This window comes from Babylonia areolata, chromosome 6, assembly GCF_041734735.1.
Source record: "Babylonia areolata isolate BAREFJ2019XMU chromosome 6, ASM4173473v1, whole genome shotgun sequence".
NCBI classification, from domain to species: domain Eukaryota; kingdom Metazoa; phylum Mollusca; class Gastropoda; order Neogastropoda; family Buccinidae; genus Babylonia; species Babylonia areolata.
This window is the reverse complement of record NC_134881.1, coordinates 16,296,251-16,317,126: the sequence shown is the minus strand read 5'-3', so window position 1 is coordinate 16,317,126 and position 20,876 is coordinate 16,296,251. Positions and strand designations below refer to the sequence as shown.

The window sequence follows — 20,876 nt, the reverse complement described above, 5'->3', positions numbered from 1 at the left end:
TTGGGGGGGGGTTTCTGACGGGCATTTTATTTTAAGTGAGCCGAAAGAAAATTTTCTGTTTTTGGTTGAAGCAGATAATAAAGTATTTTGAATTGAATTGAATTGAATTGAAAAAGTATAAATGAATTATGTGTGTGGTTGTGTGAGTGTGCAACCGCATGAATTCATGAATGCGTGCAATCATTTCTAAAAAAAAATGTATCACTTCTTAGTTCACAATCCTCCCCCCCTTAACACACACACACATACACACACAATCACACACACACACATACACACACTCACTCACTCAATAAAGCTTTCCACAAACAAACGCGTTTCTTCATCTTGAAGAGTCTTTCAAGATAACTGGGCCAAAAAAAAACACATGAACAGTTCTGATGACCATACACACCTCCCGAGGGTACCCAGTCATATTGCTGTCGTGATCGTAGCCAATGGCTTTGAAAAAGTTCTCCCGTTCCTCTTCGTTCAGCTGGTCCAGCCAGTCTGGAAAAACAACAACACGAACCTTATCTTTAAAATACAAGTCTTGCAAGGTCTTTCACCAATCATCCAAATAAAGGAGGAAAGGTGGCAGAACAGTCAAGACGCTTTTTGTATTTGCATTTCTTTTCATCACAACAGATTTCTCTGTGTGAAATTCGGGCTGCTCTCCCCAGGGAGAGCGCGTCGCCATACTACAGCGCCACCCATTTTTTGTATTTCTTCCTGTGTGCAGTTTTATTTGTTTTTCCTATCGAAGTGGATTTTTCTACAGAATTTTGCCAGGAACAACCCTTTTGTTGCCGTGGGTTCTTTTACGTGCGCTAAGTGCATGCTGCACACGGGACCTCGGTTTATTGTCTCATCCGAATGACTAGCGTCCAGACCACCACTCAAGGTCTAGTGGAGGGGGAGAAAATTTCGGGGGCTGTGCGCTCTACCAATACAGATTCCGTGAGGGTCTGGGTTCGAATCCCGCTCTCGTCCTTTCTCTCAAGTGTGAGTGAAAAATCGAACTGAGCATCCGGTCATTCGGATCGGACGATAAACCGAGGTCCCGTGTGCAGCACACACTTGGCACACTGAAAAAGAACCCATGGCAATGAAAGTGTTGACCTCCGTCAAATTTCTGTCAAAGAAATCCACTCTGATAGGTTCACAAATACATATGCATGCACACAAAGCCTGACTAAGCACGCTGGGTTATGATGCTAGTCAGGCATCTGCCTTGCAAATGTGGTGCAGCATATATGGATTTGTGTGGACGCAGTGACACCTCCTTGAGAAACTGAAACTAATACAAGCATACAAGCAAGCACATGCATATATTCATGTACATACAGCCCACTCACCCACTCCACCACACACACACAGAGGCATGCAGAAACTTGGACTTGTAGCACATACACATAAATGCATGCTCACACACACACACACACACACACACACACACACACACACAAGTTTTAATTATCCTTTCACTCCTACTGGAGTATGGAGGATTACTGCAAAATAATCTTTTCATGCCCTGAACAAACATTTCCAAATACACAACAATGTCACATTAAAGTTGAGAAATCACAAATGTCTTTTAACTCCAAAAGTATAGCTAGGCAACATTTCCAAATCTAATCATCTTACTTACAGCTAAAATGACTTTTTTGCCTCCTTTGAGCATATTACAAAAATCAAAAACCGATTTTGGAAACAGATATTTTTTAGGAACATATCTATTTCGTAACTGTTCATAATTGGGACATTCCATTATAAAATGAAACTCATCTCCAATCACAGACATGTTACAAACCTTACAAAGCAGTAACTCTCGTGGTATGCCTTTGTGTCTCACTGTTTCTATTTCCAGCTTATGATTACTACTTTGAAATCTGAAGAAACTAATAACGCAATTATCAGGCATTTGACTTACATATTTTTCTCTACCAAATCCACTTTTGAAATTTCCATAAAACAAACATTTACTACTCACACACACACGCACGCACACACACACACACACACACACACAGATACAGACACTCACACATACACACACACACACATACACTCTCTCCCTCCATCCCTCCCTCACCCCACCACCCCCACCCCCACCACCACCATCAGCCTGACCTTCAGTGTCAGTGTCCAGATGGATGTCCTCATCATCACTGGAGAACCAGGAGCTGAACCATCCACTCCTCGCTCTCTCTTTCCTCCTCCTCGCTCTCTCCGGGGCTTCAATGGAAAACTGACATCACACACACACACACACACACACACACACACACCTTCATGACATGGTGAAATCTTGGCCTAGTGGTAACGCATCCGCCTAGAAAGCAAGAGAATCTAAGCGCATTGGTTCGAATCCCACAGTCGTCAGTATTTTCTCCCCATCCACTAAACCTTGAATGGTGGTCTGGATGCTAGGCATTTGGATGAGACAATGAACCAGCATGCTCTTAGCGCACATTAAAGAACCCGTGGCAACAAAAGGGTTGTCCCTGGCAGAATTATGTAGAAAATTCCACTTCGACAGGAAAATAAATAAAAAATTGTAGGCAGAAAAAATACAAAAAAATGAGTAGTGCTCTCATCATAGCGACACTCTCTGCCTGTAGAGAGCAGCCTGAATTTCACAGGGAGAAATCTGTTGTGAAGAAAAGAGTAATGCATTACAACAGATGATGGTGGAAAGGAGGGAGAAGAAAAGGGAGAGGAGGAGGATGATGATGATGATTATAATGATGATGATAATGCCAATAAAAAGGAGGGTGAAGAGATGGTGAGAATCATTATAATGATGATGACAATGATGATGATAGCGGAGAACTGTTCAGACAACCGAAGTCAGCTATGGTGGTCAAAGAGTTAAAATATACCTGCACTACTGTGAAATATCAAGAATCAAGAATGTCTAACCCTTTCACCCCAAAAGGAGCAAGGAGGATACACATTAACATCATCGGTATCATACAACAAAACTGTTACCTAAACAGCCATTGAAACAATCATACAACAAAACTGTTGCCTAAACAGCCATTGAAACACCAAAACTGGTGAAAAAAATAAAATAAAATAAACAATGATCATACCATCCTGTATAAGCTTTCCCATTTTGATGAATTTCCCCCACTGTCAAATGCATTCCCCTCCCTGCTTTCAACAAATGTCAGCCTCCCAGGTGGTCTAGTGGTTAGGATTTCGAGCTCTCACCGAGATGGCCGGGGCTCGATTACCCGTCTGGGAAGATTCTTTTTTTTTTTTATTTAGGAGGAAAGTGGCAGAATGGTTAAGATGCTCAGCTGCCAATATAGAGAGTCCATGAGGGTGTGGGTTCAAATCCTGCTCTCGCCTTTTCTCCCAAGTTTGACTGGAAAATCAAACTGAGTGTCTAGTCATTCGGATGAGACAATAAACCAAGGTCCAATGTGCAGCACACATTTGGCACACTGAAAAAGAACCCATGGCAACAAAAGTGTTGTCCTCTGGCAAAATTCTGTAGAAGAAATCCACCCTGATAGATACACAAATAACAAATAAACATGCACTCAAGCCCTGACTAAGTGCATTGGGTTATGCTGCCGATCTGCCTAGCAGATGTGGTGTAGCGTATATGGATTTGTCTGAATGCAGTGACGCCTCCTGGAGAAACTGAAACTGAAACCACACTGGCACAGACCTCCAGGCGTGCCTGTTGCCTGGCGATGAGGATGTTGGTGACGTCCAGACTCTCCTCCAGTTCCCACAGCTTGCCCTTCAGGGACTCGTGGTCCCCCTGCTCCACGCCCTTCTTGTACAGCCACTTGTACTTCTTGTATCGAGACCTGTACACAGAAAGGTGTCCGTACCTCTTTCACCAGCAGGTTTCTGTGTGAAAAACACTTCACAACCCCAAATATTTTAGAAACGATGCTCTCGGACACAGCTTTAGGTCCCTGTCAAAACAACACAGTGGACTTCTTGTACCGAGACCTGTACACAGAAAGGTGTCCTTAACTCTTTCACTACCAGGTTTCTGTGTGAAAAACACTTCACAACCCCAAATATTTTAGAAACGATGCTCTCGGACACAGCTTTAGGTCCCTGTCAAAATAACACAGTGGATTTCTTGTACCGAGACCTGTACACAGAAAGGTGTCCTTAACTCTTTCACTACCAGGTTTCTGTGTGAAAAACACTTCACAACCCCAAATATTTTAGAAACGATGCTCTCGGACACAGCTTTAGGTCCATGTCAAACCAACACAGTGGATTTCTTGTACCGAGACCTGTACACAGAAAGGTGTCCGTAACTCTTTCACCACCAGGTTTCTGTGTGAAAAACACTTCACAACCCCAAATATTTTAGAAACGATGCTCTCAGTCACAGCTTTAGGTCCATGTCAAAACAACACAGTGGATTTCTTGTAACCCCAAATATTTTAGAAACGATGCTCTCGGACACAGCTTTAGGTCCCTGTCAAAATAACACAGTGGATTTCTTGTACCGAGACCTGTACACAGAAAGGTGTCCGTAACTCTTTCACCACCAGGTTTCTGTGTGAAAAACAATTCACAACCCCAAATATTTTAGAAACGATGCTCTCGGACACAGCTTTAGGTCCATGTCAAAACAACACAGTGGACTTCTTGTACTGAGACCTGTACACAGAAAGGTGTTCTTAACTCTTTCACCACCTGGTTTCTGTGTGAAAAACACTTCACAACCCCAAATATTTCAGAAACTATGCTCTCGGACACAGTTTTAGGTCCATGTCAAACCAACACAGTGGATTTCTTGTAATGACCTGTACACAGAAAGGTGTTCTTAACTCTTTCACCACCAGGGTCAGTGTGAAAAACACTTCACAACCCCAAACATTTTAGAAACGATGCTCTCAGTCACAGCGTAAGGTCCACGTCAAAACAACACAATGGACTTGTTCACTTCAAACTGTCAGGGGGCAAAGGTTAGTCATTGCTCTACTGGCGAGGGAACTGACCGCAGCTGTCAAGCTTTGTTACCATGTGAAAAATGGTCCTATCAACATGACCCCTCCATGATGAAAAAGTCGCCTATGGCGGTGCACTGTCTAGTCAACAAAAGTCACCTATGGTGGTGAAAGAGTTAAAAAGGGCTTTTGTCCGGCACTGCGAGAGGAGAGATTAGCATGTAAGACTTCTTGTACAGCCACTTGTATTTATACCAAGACCTGTACACAGAAATATGTCCTTAAGGAGGGCTTTTGTCTGGCACTGAGACAGGAGAATTTACCCAGTAAAAATCTTCTTGTTCAGCCACTGGCAATTCTTGTACCGAGACCCTTACAAATCATCACCAAGTTGTCCTTGTGTTTTACATGGGGTAGTGAGGGAAGGAGGGAAGGATAGTCTGGTACAGAGGGGAAATCACCAGGTAAGGTGACTATGTCCATCTGTCTATTTGTGTTGTCTGAAACTCTGTGTGTGTGTGTGTGTGTGTGTGTGTGTGTGTGTGTTGTGTGTGTGTGTGTGTGTGTGTGTGTTGTGTGTGTGTGTGTGTGTGTGTGTGTGTGTGTGTGTGTGTGTGTGAAGTTTGTTCTGTTTTTTTTCTTGAAAAGTGCCACCATCTGTATCAATATTCCTTACATAACACATAAACACTCTCACACACACACACACACACGCTCATGCTCACACACATACACATATATGTACATACATACATACACTCACACTCACACACACAAACACACACACACACAAACACACACACACACACACTATGATGTTAATTATTATCTATCTATTTACCTATGTTCTTGTGTCTTATAAACCTTAGGGTTTCATGACATTAAAGATTATTCTGTTCTATTCACCCCCCCCCCCCCCCACACACACACACACACACTCACACACAAACACACACAAAGCACACTTACAACATTCAAGAACCATACCGTACACACTTTCCCCACCCACCCCTACCTGTGTTCCTTTATCCTCTCCCAGGAGAACGGACGGATGATTTCTTCCAGCACGGCCGTGTAGGCATACACCCACCACGACCGCGGGCTGACCTTGAGCGAGACGTTGGGGTGGTACTTGCGATACCGCTGGTTGATCCACATCATTTGGAAGGAGTCAGCTAGCGTCAGCAGGTTCAGGAACTGTCCAATAAATACACACACACACTCACCATTTAGCTTGAAAAAAAAAAAGATTTAAAAATTTTTCAAACATATTTCATCCCACATTACTACAAGTTTTTTGTGATATGAATATGCACTAAACTGAGGCTGCAAAATGAGCAACTCTTGTCTCAAACCCTACTTTCGTTATTTTCTAGTTCATCGCCACCCGTTTTTCTTGTTTCGAATGGATTCAGTTTTTTCCAGTGTTACCGGTGTCTTTGGAAAGCGTACAGAGTGTGACTGCTATTGTGGCGAAGACATTCAAGAGAAAATATGAACCTTTTGATGTAAAAGGAGAGAAGAAAACAAAACAAAGCAATGTCTTTGGACAGTGTGTAGAGTAGGACTGCTATGGTGGTGATGATGTTGAAGAGAAAATATGAACTTTCTGATGCAGAAGGAGAGAAAAAAAACAAAAACAATGTCTTTGAACAGTGTGTAGAATGGGACTGCTATGGTGGTGACAATGTTCAAGAGAAAATTATATCCACTTTTTGATGCAAAGGGGAGAATAAAACACAAAACAAAATAATACAAAGCAAAGCAAAACACAACCAAACCTTAACATAATCCCACCCACCAGCCCATCACACACATTTTGTTATCATTTTCTTTCGCTTTTGTGTGTGGTACATCAACTTTGCATGCATGTCTTATAAACCTTGTTAATGTTTAATTGACATAAACACTGATTCTGATTCTGATTCACACAGAGCGGACACAAAGTCCCTGTACTGCCTGTCTACCTGTTGCCTGGACAGCAGGATCTCAATCTCCTCCAGAGTGAAGTCAGCGAACACCTTGGGCAGGGTGTAGCCGTTCTCCGTGCACACAATCAGTCGGGCCTGGGCCGCCACTGGCTCAATGACTGCAAGGAGAAATCATCACCACCACAATTAGACATGCCAGACGGGCGCAACAGCCGAGCAGTTAAAGCACTGGGCTTTCAATCTGAGGGTCCCAAGTTCCAGTCTTGGTAACAGCGCCTGGTGGGTAAAGGGTGGAGAGTTTTCAGACATCCCAGGTCAACATATGAGCAGACCTGCTTGTGCCTGAACCCACTTTGTGTTTATATGCATACACAAGATCAAATATGCATGCTAAAGATCCTGTAATCCATGTCAGCATTTGGTGGGTTATCGAAACAAGGACATACCCAGCATGCGCACCCACAAAAACAGAGCATGGCTGCCTACACTGTGGGGTAAAAACGGTCAATCACATAAAAGGCCACTCATGTACATACGAGTGAACATGGGAGTTGCAGCCCACAAACGAAGAAGCAGAAGAAGACATGTCAGTTTCACACAAATAAAGAAACAACACTCAGTTTATATCACAGATCGACGTAAGTTTACAGCTGGGCCAACAGCAAAGTGAGAGCTGTCTGATCAATTGTTTCTCCATTGCAATGGAAAATGATTTACAACAGTCTTTTGTAAAGGACTGTTTCTCAAACTAGGAGGCAAAATTGCACTGGCTCTCAATGCTGCAGCCTTGGGGGCTAGTTGGCCTTTGGAAACCATCCCAACACCGACTGTCCTAAAACCCTCATGGCCAAGAGAGTGGGGATGTAACTTGGGCAAGACACTCTCTATCAAAATCAAATTCTCGCTCAGATAGTCGGGACAGCAGTTGCCTCCTCTGCTGTTCTGATGGTCACAGTCGGACACGACTGACTATCACACAAAAGAAACAGGAGGGTCTGTGTTCAAATCCCACTCTCACCCTTTCTTCTTGGTTTGACTGGAAAATCAAAATGAGCATCTAGTCATTTGGATGAGACGATGAACAGAGGCCCTGTGTGCAGCACTTACTTGTCACACTGAGAAAGAACCCTCTGGCAAAATTCTGTAGAAGAAATCCACTCTGAAAGGTACACAAATATATAGGCATGCACTCAGGGCCTGACAAAGCATGCTGGGTTACGCTGCTGGTCAGGTATCTGCCTGGCATATGTGGTGTAGCGTATATGGATTTGTCCTAATGCAGTGGCACCTTCTTGAGAAACTGAAACTGAAACTGAAACACTGATGAAGAAAACTAGTGATATATTGAATAACAACCTGTGCATTAATTAACACACCACAATAAAAAATGCTGTTGGTGAACAAAGTAGCATTAAAAATGTGGTAAAACCAATGTAACTATCATTAGCAATTGTTTTCTTTGGACTTTTTGATAAGAGCAGAACGATTTTCCAAAGCTGATAAAATAATGAACAATTTCCTAGCTATAGTGGCTCATGTCCATAAACAGAATAAGTCTATGTGACAGTCCCAAAATGTGTGAGTGTGTGTGTGTGTGTGTACGTGCAAAAAAGTGAGTGTGTGCGAGAGCATTTGTGGATGGCTTTGTGTGTGTGTGTGTGTGTGTGTGTGTGTGTGTGTGTGTGTGTGTGTGTGTGTGTGAGTGAGTGTGTCTGTGATTATCACAACACACTGTTTTTTGCAGATGATAATTATCTACATTTTCACATTTCTTCACAAAGACTATACATTTCTCCACAGTGTTTCAAAGAGGGATAAACTGACATTTTCTGCAACAAGAAACGCCCCCAACCATTACTCACTGAAGTCAAATTCCTCTTCAAAGATGTTGTGAGAGTCGATGGACATGCGCAAGAGATTCTGCAGAGACAAAAGAGACCATGACATTAAAATGAAAGACAAAAAAAAAATTATAAACAGGTAGGAATAGAGTTTGGGGGGAATACATGTAGACAGAGACAGTAACAAAGAAATATGTGGGGACAGGGACAAAGCGAAAGAAAGAACAAAGGAAACTGTCCAGTATCATAAGAAATCATCCAGGAACTGTCATATTCTTCAGAAAATACAAATGCGAAAAAAAGAATAAGTTCAAAGAAATCAATAAAAGCCAAATGGTCAAGTAACAAATACGTAAGTTTTGTTCACAATCAAAGCAACACATGTATTGGTTTCACGTTAATAAGCTTATGAGCCCTTCTGACATGCATGCTGATTTCTAGTCAAAAGTTTCCAGGCATTATCTCACTCAGTACGGCCAGTCCTCTCTTCTCCTCTACACAGACCCCTCGATGTCCAGTGGGTGTCTGAATGACCCAACCTTTAGCTTCCGTTGTCAGAATTGTGGTATTCTTTGTCAACATTCACGTCTTCAGTATAAGAGCCTTCCGCTTGCAATATTTGATGATGGTAATTGGGGTGAAACGCTGTTAACATCGTCTCTTTCGCCGTTCGTATGGAAAGAGTTAAGACTCTCTAAATTAGAGCAATCAGTTGGTCAGCCAACAACCCACTGAGCCACTGTGGCTCCAGCGATAAAACTTACATGGAGGTACTATATTTTGACGTCATTTTCTCATGCACTGCAAAGAAGGCTGCAGCCTTGAAAAGTTTGACCAATCATGAAATACATTACTCTAAGGTCAATGGTGAACTCTAAGCCAAACAACAACTTGGGCCAATCATCACATGCATTAATCATCAATGGGCAAACCCAGGTATAAATGCTGGCATCATCTAAATTAGTTCATGAACTGTCATATTCTCCTGCACATACAAACCTAAACAGAATAATGCATATATTTGTTTCCACAGAGACTTGCGTTCCTGCAAACACTTCCACTGAAAATTCCTAGTCACAATGTACAATAAAATTTATGAAAAAAAAAAGTTTGTCATATTAGACTCCTGAACTAGATTTCTGTTTGAAAAATACACAGACAGACAGAACGCTAACAATGCAAAGTTTCTTGATTCGTGGAGGATATTTTGTTGGACTATTTTTAAAAGGACATGCTTGTTCAATTGTCCATTTTAACTTTCAGCCTTAATCTAAACTCTGTTTTGTAGATTGTTTTGTAGAAACCTCACACACACACACACACACACACACACACACACAAAACAAAAAACAAACAACACACAAACACACACACACACACAAACACACACACGCATGTGCACGCGCACGCGCACGCGCACACACGCACGCACATGCATGCACAGACACACACACATACACACGCACGCGCACACACACACACATACAAACACAAACACACACACATACAAACACAAACACATGCATAAACACACACACAAACACACATACAAACACAAACACATGCATAAACACACACACACACATACACACACACACACACATAAACACACACACACACACACACAAACACACACATAAACATACACACATACGCGCGCGCAAAGAGATCTGCACAAACCATACCCGCCATCCATCAGTGTTGAGACGTGAGCGCAGAAGATGCTGCTCCGGAATGTAAGGGTTCCAGTACACTGACAGATCATCCAGTTTGAGTAACTGCAACACACACAGATAGACCTGTGTCAGAGTAACTCATTCCACAAGAATATCCAACACCAAACCACTGGTTTCACTTTGCTCCTATACAGAAAATGTGTGGTTTAAGGGTCCATACAGAATAAGAAAAGGACAGAAAGTTCTGCAATCTTCTACTTCTTCTCCCTAAACTCTACATGGAATAAAGGGACAAAAAGAGTTCTGCAGTCTTCTACTTCTTCTTCTACCTAAACTCTGTGAAATGTCAATGGGGCGCCGCACAGAAAAACTGTTCACCAGATTCCTCCAGGTCTGTCAACAATTGTGTGTCAAAGCCCAAGTCTCTGCAAATGGTTCTGCAGTCTTCTACTTCATCTCCCTCAACTCTGTCACACACAACTTTTCACCAGATTCCTCCAGGCCTGTCACTTGTGTGTCGAACTCAAAGCCCAAGTCGCTGCAAATGGTTCTGCAGTCTTCTATCACACACCAAATCACAGGTTTCACTTTGCTCCTACACAGAAAATGTGTGGTTTTATTGTCCACACGGAATAAGAAAAGGACAAAAAGAGTTCTGCAATCTTCTACTTCTTCTTCTCCCTAAACTCTACATGGAATAAAGGGACAAAAAGAGTTCTGCAATCTTCTACTTCTTCTTCTCCCTAAACTCTACATGGAATAAAGGGACAAAAAGAGTTCTGCAATCATCTACTTCTTCTTCTTCTTCTCCCTCTACTCTGTGAAGTATCAATGGGGCGACACAAAGAAGAACCATTCACCAGATTCCTCCAGGTCTGTCAACAATTGTGTGTCAAAGCCCAAGTCTCTGCAAAATAATGGTTCTGCAGTCTTCTACTTCATCTCCCTCAACTCTGTCACACAGAACTTTTCACCAGATTCCTCCAGGCCTGTCAGTTGTGTGTCGAACTCAAAAGCCCAATTCTCTGCATCTGGTTTTCCTGTCCATTCAGCAATGTTCTAAAGTCAGCAATACCGAGATACAATACAATGTCATGCAGCTAATTAACAAACCAATTGACGAGGCAAAAAAAAAAAAAAAAAAGAGTTAAATCTCTCTCTTTCTCTCTTTCTCCATTCACATTCCACAATCTTTCTCTCCCTCTCCCCCCCCCCCCCCCCCCAACCCCCTCTCTCTTTCTCTCTCTCCTCTGTGCCTTTCAAAGGGTTGATGCATTACGATGGTAAAAAGTCATAAAATGAAGTCTGTTTTCTTAAGTTTCTCTCATACAGGTGCACACGCTTACACTTACATGCACACACATATGCATGCATGTACTCACCCATGTACATGTGTGTTCACACGCGCACACACACACACACACACACACACACACACACATCAAAGTTCCCACCCACAATGATGTTCACCCAGTAAGATAGTTAAAGGCAGGTACCTAGACAGGCAATCAAAGACAAATCTACTGATTCACCTTTTGCAGAAAAAAAGGCCTACCACCTGCTGCTTCAATGAATATAAGATAATAAAAAGATGGAAAAAACAAACAAAAAACAAAACAAAAAAACCAGCAGCCAGATTTATTCTTAACCCACGTCACAGAAAACACAGACGTGAGCCAGATATTCCATTCATTCCCACCCACAACACGAATGGCAACCTAACATTTGCAAGGAATGGTTTCTATTTCATTCAACTGCAATAAGACAGACAGAGACAGACAGACAGAGGGGATGAGAAACATATATAAAAAAAAACAAACCCACAAGAGAACAAATGCAGGTGGAGACAGCTACACAGGCAGAAATATCATGAATGGAAAACAGCAAGAAACCAGTCGCCTTGAATCTGAAACTGATTGCTGAGACCCAGATGGGGTGTGGAGGTGAAGGCAGTTGTAGAGTTGTAGACATTGTTTTGAATTACATTTTTATACTGATAACAGAATATGGCTCTACCTGGGTAGTCAGCCTGTTGTGCAAATGACTGTGTTTGTAAAGTGCTTAGAACTTGGGCTACATTAGCATCCCTACCATCATCATCATCATCATCGTCATCTCCATCATCATCACCACCACCACCACAGTCATCATCATCACCATCACCATCATCACCATCACCGCTATCATCACCACCACCACCACCACCACCATCATCATCACCATCATCACCACCGCCACTACCAATACCATCACCATCATAACCATCACCACCATCATCATCATCACCATCATCAACATCACCATCATCATCATCACCATCATCATGATCACCATCATCATGATCACCATAACCACCATCATCACCACCACCATCATCATCATCATCATTATCACCATCACCACCACCACCACCATCATCACCACCAACATCGCCATCATCATCATCATCACCACCACCACCACCACCACCATCATCATCATCACCATTCTCATCACTACCACGAACATCATCATCACCACCACCATCATCATAACCACCAACATCACCATCATCATCATCACCACCACCACCATCATCACCATCATCACCACCAACATCACCATCATCACCATCACCACCATCAACACCACCATCATCATCATCACCACCATCATCATCATCACCATCATCATCACCACCATCACCACTACCACCATCATCATCATCAACATCACCATCATCATCATCATCACCATCATCACCATCACCATCATCATCACCACCACCACCACCATCATCACTACCAACATCACCATCATAACCACCACCACCACCACCACCACCACCATCACCACCAACATCGCCATCATCATCATCATCATCATCATCATCACCGCCACCACCATCATCACCACCAACATCGCCATCATCATCATTATCACCATCACCACCACCACCACCACCATCACCACCAACATCGCCATCATCATCATCATCACCACCACCACCATCATCACCACCAACATCGCCATCATCATCATTATCACCATCACCACCACCACCACCATCGTCACCACCAACATCGCCATCATCATCATCATCACCACCACCACCATCATCACCACCAACATCGCCATCATCATCATCATCATCGTCATCACCGCACCATCATCATTATCACCACCAACATCGCCATCATCATCATCATCATCATCATCACCACCACCACCACCACCACCACCATCGTCACCACCAACATCGCCATCATCATCATCATCATCACCACCACCACCATCATCACCACCAACATTGCCATCATCATCATCATCGTCATCACCGCACCATCATCATTATCACCACCAACATCACATCATCATCATCATCATCACCATCATCACCATCACCATCATCATCATCACCATCCTCACCTTGTGGAGCATGTTAGGGGAGGTACAGGTGCCGCGTGGCTCCCACTTGGAGTCAGTGGAGCAGAGCAGGATCTGTTTGAGCATGATGCCGCAGGCAAAGGGGTGGTCAGGGGTTGGTGACCGTGTCCTCATAGCGGATGTGGATGTGACGCACCGACACCTGAAAACGGACATTTCATTTTCGTCAGTCAGTCAGTCAGTCAGTCAGTGGTGAACAAGAAGAACAAGGGCAAGAAATGTCAATGACACCGGCCTTCCCTCAGCCCTGATAACGGTGCATTAGGAATACGGTGCAAAAGGACACAAGGGGAACGCAGTACAAAACGCCAAGAGCTAGGTGAAACTGTGAGACTAAATTCAACAGGTTCAAGCAGATTAAATCATGGTGCTTTTGAATGTGTGTTGTTGTACGCATACACAAGCAAGCACATATACAAACAGGCATGTGCATGCATGCATCTATGAATGTACTGTCTCTGTCTCTGACTCTATCACAAGTTTCAAGTTTTAATTATCCTTTCACTCCTACTGGAGTATGGAGGATTACTGCAAAATAATCTTTTCATGCCCAGAACAAACATTTCCAAATACACAACAATGTCACATGAAAGTTGATAAAACACAAATGTCTTTTAACTCCAAAAGTATAACCAGGCAACATTTGCAAATCTAATCATCTTACTTACAGCTAAAATGACTTTTTTGCCTCCTTTGAGCATATTACAAAAATTAAAAACCGATTTTGGAGACAAATATTTTTTAGGAACATATCTATTTCGTAACTGATCATAATTCACACACACACACACACACCACAGTGAGTTTCAGTTTCTCAAGGAGGCGTCACTGCGTTCAGACAGTTTTCAGTTTCAGTTTCAGTAGCTCAAGGAGGCGTCACTGCGTTCGGACAAAACCATATACGCTACACCACATCTGCCAAGCAGATGCCTGACCAGCAGCGTAACCCAACGCGCTTAGTCAGGCCTTGAGAAAAAAAAAAGAAAAAAAAGGGGGAAATAAATAATAGATAAGCTTACATAAATAAATAAATAAATAAATAATAATTATAATATAGAAAAAGGTAGTAGTAGTAATAATAATAATAATAATAATAAATAAAATAAATAAAATAAAATAAAATAATAAATAAATAAATAAATAAGACAACAATAATGATAAATAAGCAAATAAATGTAAAACATGAAGACACACATTCACACATACACCCACACATGCATAACAGATATGCACCAAACATGCAGTTTCACAGATATGCGTTCAGACAAAATCCATATACCCCACACCATATCTGCTATGCAGATGCCTGACAGCAGCATAACCTGATACACTGGTCAGGCCTTGAGTATATATATATATATATATATATATTTGTGTATCAGAGTGGATTTCTTCCACAGAATTTTTGCCAGAGGACAACATTTTGTTGTCACAGGTTCTTTCTCAGTGCACAAAGTGCATGCTGCACACATGACCTCAGTCTAAAGTCTCAACCAAATGACTGGACGCTCAGTTTGATTTTCCAGTCAAACTTCGGAGAAAGGGCAAAAGCCTGTGCACACACACACACACACACACACACACAAACACACGCACACACACACCACGCACGCATGCACACACACACACACACACACACACACACACGCACATCTGTTGAAAATATGCCAAAACACAAGAGAAAAAGGTAAACATAATAAACACAATAATGTCAAGTAAAAAAAAAAAAAAAAAATCAATAAATAACTCAAATATGAGAAAACGCAAACATATAACAATTAAACGACAAGGAAATCAGCATTCATACCTGAATTCGGTTGATGAGATTTTGTGAGAGTTTCTCAAAAAGGGTGGGGTCCTCATCAGCTTTTGAAGCTGCAACAAACACACAGAAGGCAGTTAACAGGCTGATGGAATTAAGTAAATTATTTACTTAGAGCCTCTCTGACCACTAAGACCATATCAAGGTTATCACCACATCAGCAGCTATTTCAAACAGGCTGGTAACATATTTCCTGAATTTTAACAGATCTGGGTGTTTCAAGGTTTCAATAATAAAGTTTTAAACTGCACACAAAGAAAATCTAAAGATATGACTGGCTGTCATTTTGCAATCAACATCTCTACTATCCAACATCACACTAAAAAGTTGAAAGAATGGCTTGACAATCTCGTTTTATACAGTTCTGACAATAATTGTGTGTATGTGTGTGTGTTTGTGTGTGTGTATGTGTGTGTGTGTGTGTGTGTTCGTGTTCATGTGTGTGTATGTGTGCATACATGTATGCGCAAGCACATGCGTGTGTGCATGTGTGTGTGTGTGTGTGCCTCTGCATGCATGTGTGCTCTATGCATGTGTGTGCGTGCGTGCGTGCGTGCGTGCGTGTGTGTGTGTGTGTGTGTGTGTGTGTGTGTGTGTGTGTGTGTGTCTGTGTGTGTTGTGTGTGTGTGTGTGTGTGTGTGTGTGTGTGTGTGTGTGTGTGTGTGTGTGTGTGTGTGTGTGTGTGTGTCTATGCATGCATGTGTATGTGTTCCTGTGCATGCACGTGTGCAGTGTGAGTGTATGTGATTTTTTTTTTGAGTGTGTGTGGGGTTGGGGGGAAAGTGTTGGTGTGTGCTGGTGTATGTGTATGTGTGTAAGTGTGTGTGTCTTTGCAAGCATGCATGAGCTTGCACACGTGTATGCACCTGCAAACGTACACATAACACGCATGCATGTATGTATGCTTGTGATTATGCCTGACATGTATATTTCTGCATGTGTGCAACCACGTGCGTGTGTGTGTGTGTGTGTGTGTGTGTGAAAGGATGAAAAGGACAGTGAGGACAATGCTGCACGCATGCATCAATAAACATTTGTGGACCTGTTCCCAGTCCCATGTGTGTACTCATGCATTCCTGTCTGCATGGGTTAATAGCAGTGCATTCTGGATCAGTTAACAGAAGATATGTTCCGACTACATGACAACCGACAGGAGACACAATAATTATTGTGGGGTCTTTACAGATGTTGCCCTATTCTTCAAAGATGACTCACAGGCCCCACATCTTTTGTGAACACACCAGCTGGTTGTGAACAAACTTTGTATATATATATATATATATATATATAGGGCAGCTTGTTGTGGTGTCGATAATAAGATCAATATCATGTCAGCGGTGTGAGAAAAAAAACACCACATGGCTACAAACACATAAGTGTTAACACTAAGATGCAGAAACATGAGCATGTGCACGTGCACACACACACACACACACACACTCACACACATACAATCTCTCTCTCTCACACACACACACACACACACATACAATCTCTCTCTCTCTCTCTCTCTCTCTCACACACACACACAGACACACACACATACCTATCTATACACACACACACACACACATACCTATACACACACAGAATGATGACTCACAACAGTAATATACTGTCATCCCAGATAATAAAGTCAAACAAGAGGAAATAATACATATCTGTTAGGGCATAAGACAGGAATGGACTATATACTTCAAAGTCGCCCACTTACAAGACGGACCATTCATATTTTATTGTGTTGTACTGTATTGCACTGTATTATATTCTATTGTATTCTATTGTATTGTATTCCTGAGTGTGTGTGTGTGTGTCTGTCTGTGTGTGTGTGTGTGTGTGTGTGTGCAGCATGAGTGTGTGTGTGTGTGTGTGTGTGTGTGTGTGTGTGTGTGTGTGTGTGTGTGTGTGTGTGTGTGTGTGCATGCATATGCTGTGTGTGGGTGGGGGTGCTTTGCCTGTAGTGTGTGTGTGTGTGCAGTGTGTGTGTGTGTGTGTGTGTGTGTGTGTGTGTGTGTGTGTGTATGTACAGTGTGCGTGTGTGTATGTACATGTGTGTGTGTGTGTGTGTGTGTGTATGACAATTAGAGAGAGATATATGAATATATGGAGACACAAAAAGAAGGATTGCATTTCCAGAGGTCCAACTGTATTGCAAGGGAGAGCAAGGAGTGCTTTAAAAGAAATGCACAGACATGTGAGACTGAAGGCTCTCTCAGTGAAGGACAGACCCGGAAGCGGAGAGAACCGTCCTCCCAGTGACAACTGCTGACAGCTGTCACCTTCACCGACACTGACGGCCACTGTGGGTGGACAGTCACAGCCACCATGATGATGGAGGTCCTGTGTTTGTTTGTGTTTTGCTGTTGTTTTTGTTGTTGTTGTTGTTAGAAATCGCTTCCTGGGAAACTGATGCCCTTGAACGCTCTCGCTGGAGGATGCCGTGCTCTAGTAGCATAAAGACGTTTGAAAACAAGAGAACGCTGGCCATTAAGGAGAAGTGTGAGCGAAGGAAGCAGGACTGAACTTCTGGAGACGTTTTCCTTTCCAACACCTGTGGGAAGTGCTGCGCATCCAGAATCGGCCTCTTCTCCCATATGAGGACACACACCGACCGATAAGCCTGCCTGCCAACTCATCGCTGCAGCTGTTGTTGTTGTTGTTGAGTGTGTGTGTGTGTGTGTGTGTGTGTGTGCGCGCGCATAAATACATTAGTGGGAAAGGCGGTGGAGAGGCAAGGGATGAGGGTGGAGGGTAGGTGTGGGTGGGGGTGTGTGTGAGGGGGGGGGTGCGGGGGGGGGGGGCACGGGGGGCAGAAGGTATGTAGGGATGTGTATATGTGTCTGAGTGTGTATCTATGTGTGTCTGTCTGTGCATCTGTCTGTCTGTCTCGCTAGGTGTGTCTGCATGTCCATCATATTAGCAGAAAAATACACACATTAACAAATGTAAAAAAAAAAAAAAAAAAGTATCAGCATATGATTGCCTGCAACTCAAAAAATTGCACGACGCACATGTGCCTGCCCAGACACAAACCTTTTCACCCATTCATGCAACATGTAAATCATCTATCACCAAAATGCCACCCAGATAATCAGCAGAGCAAACAATCAAACTCTCCAGCTGAAACCTTTCCTCCCTGACATTTGGATGCTCAGCCCTTATTCCCCAACCTGGCCAGTATGCTTGGTTGAGTCGGGTATATGCTCCTTTTTCTTCCTTTTTTTTTTTTTTTTTTTTTTTTTACCTTGGCAGATGTAGTGTAGCATTTAAATTGGCACATCCACATATTCTGACACTTCCTTGAAACAGAACCTCTAACACTCCTGCCTCCTCACCCCCCCCACCCCCACACCCCCCCCCTCACACACACACCTCAAATCCCTTTATGCCCCGTAGCAGTCAGGTTTCTGTGCAGCTGCTCATTCAGTGGCATTGCCCCTGTGTCAAGCCGCCTGACATATGCTAGCATACAAGAAACTGTCTTTGGGATTAAATTCTTTTTTCTTTTTTTTTAATTCAATTACAAAAAGATTCAGCTTAAGGCTCATTTAGTGGCCTCCATGATGATGAATAATGAATAAAGAATATTGATATAAGTACTTATGTAGCACCTATCCTCAGTCGGAGACCAAGCTCTAAGCACTTTACAAACACAAATTCATTTGTGACAGGCTGCCTGCCTGGGCAGAGCCGACTGACGGCTGCCATTTGGGCCCTCATCATTCGTTTCCTGTGTCTTTCAATCAGGTTTCAGTCCGCACACATGCGTACTCATACATACATGTAACATTTTACATGTTTGACAATTTTGTTCATTCACCACACCATATAGGCAGCCATACTCCATTTTCAGGGGTGTGCATGCTGGGTTTATGTTCTTATTTCCATAACCCACCGAACACTGACATGGATTACAGGATCATTAATGTGCGCATTTGATCTTCCGCATGCATATACACCAGAAGGGGGTTCAGGCACTAGCGGACCTGCACATATGTCGATCAGGGAGATTGGAAACTTTTCTACCCTTCACCTACCAGGCGCCGTTACTGAGATTCAAACCCGGCCCCCACAGATTGAAAGTCAATGCTTTAATCACTCAGCAACTGCATGTGTGTCCCTGAGTTCCTCTGACTAGTCTGTCAATGTCCCAGTAACAAGCACTGTCAGGCTTCCTGCAGTCACCTGTGTCTGTGTGAGGTAAACAAACAAAACCGTCATACACGTAAAAATGTTGGTGTGTGTGTGTGTGTGTGTGTGTGTGTGTGTGTGTGTGTGTGTGTGTGTGTGTGTGTGTGTGTGTGTGTGTGTGTGTGTGTGTGTGTGTGTGTGTTTGCATGCGTGACTGAAACCTGATTGAATGACACAGGAAATGAATAATGAGTGCCCAAGTGGCAGCTGTCAATCGGCTCTACCCAGGTAGGCAGCCTGTTGTGCAAATGACTGTGTGTTTGTAAAGCGCTTAGACTTCCGTCTCTGATTGAAAATAGGTGCCATATATACTTAAGTATCCATGTCCATCTCTCTCTCTCTCTCTCTCTCTCTCTCTCAATCTGAGGTCAGTTTCAGGCACTTGGCTTATTGTCTAAAAATCTATGATGAGCAGTTGAAATGAAACTGGAAGCACTGCATGCCATGATTCAAGAATCAACAGAGGCTGACAGACAAATGGTTTTCTCAATTATTTGAAACACATTTAAAATTTCAGCTCCTGCTGTGAACAAAACAAAAAAAAGAGAGTGAGAGAGAGAACAGACAGACAGACAGAGAGAGATGGTACATGCATATTTCTGAGAATCAGATTTCCATGAACGGGTGTTATGCTAATTTTCTTCTCTCTGAAGCGTGTAAATATTCCCTTCATCTAATCACTGATATGCGATTTCACTCAGTTTCTGGTCGGAGCAGAACAGCACAACCATTTTCAACAGAAGATGAACTTTTGCTTCTCGTCAAAGATTTGTCTCACAGGTTGTTCAACCACTGCGCAAGTGAAAGGATAAATGTACCCAAGTCCTGTCCTGTCTGATTCTATGTGTGGGCGGCATGGCGCTTGGCAATCAATTTCACGCCAGATATCAATGCACACCAACCCATCCATCCTCTATCTCTCTTCTGTCTCTTGCCCGTCTTCCTCCACCACTCCTCTCTCTCTCTCTCTCTCTCTCTCTCTCTCTCTCTCTCTCTCTCTCATTTTTGACCTCTTTCTAGGAGCCGGAGGCCTGGAGATTAAAGTTTTTGTTCTTGTTCTCTCTCTCTCTCAA

The 20,876-nt window shown here is 42.9% G+C and overlaps 1 protein-coding gene across 1 annotated transcript in view; it reads right to left on the bottom strand.

Moving 5' to 3' along the window:
- The window catches only part of LOC143282785 (intermembrane lipid transfer protein VPS13A-like), a 210,239-nt gene that overhangs the window by 147,617 nt on the left and 41,746 nt on the right, over positions 1-20,876 (bottom strand). Inside the window, 10 exon segments of the mRNA XM_076588549.1 lie at positions 395-489; positions 2,113-2,230; positions 3,665-3,809; positions 5,932-6,113; positions 6,884-7,005; positions 8,710-8,767; positions 10,374-10,466; positions 13,773-13,883; positions 13,885-13,932; positions 15,598-15,665. Coding sequence (XP_076444664.1) covers positions 395-489; positions 2,113-2,230; positions 3,665-3,809; positions 5,932-6,113; positions 6,884-7,005; positions 8,710-8,767; positions 10,374-10,466; positions 13,773-13,883; positions 13,885-13,932; positions 15,598-15,665 — 1,040 coding nt within the window.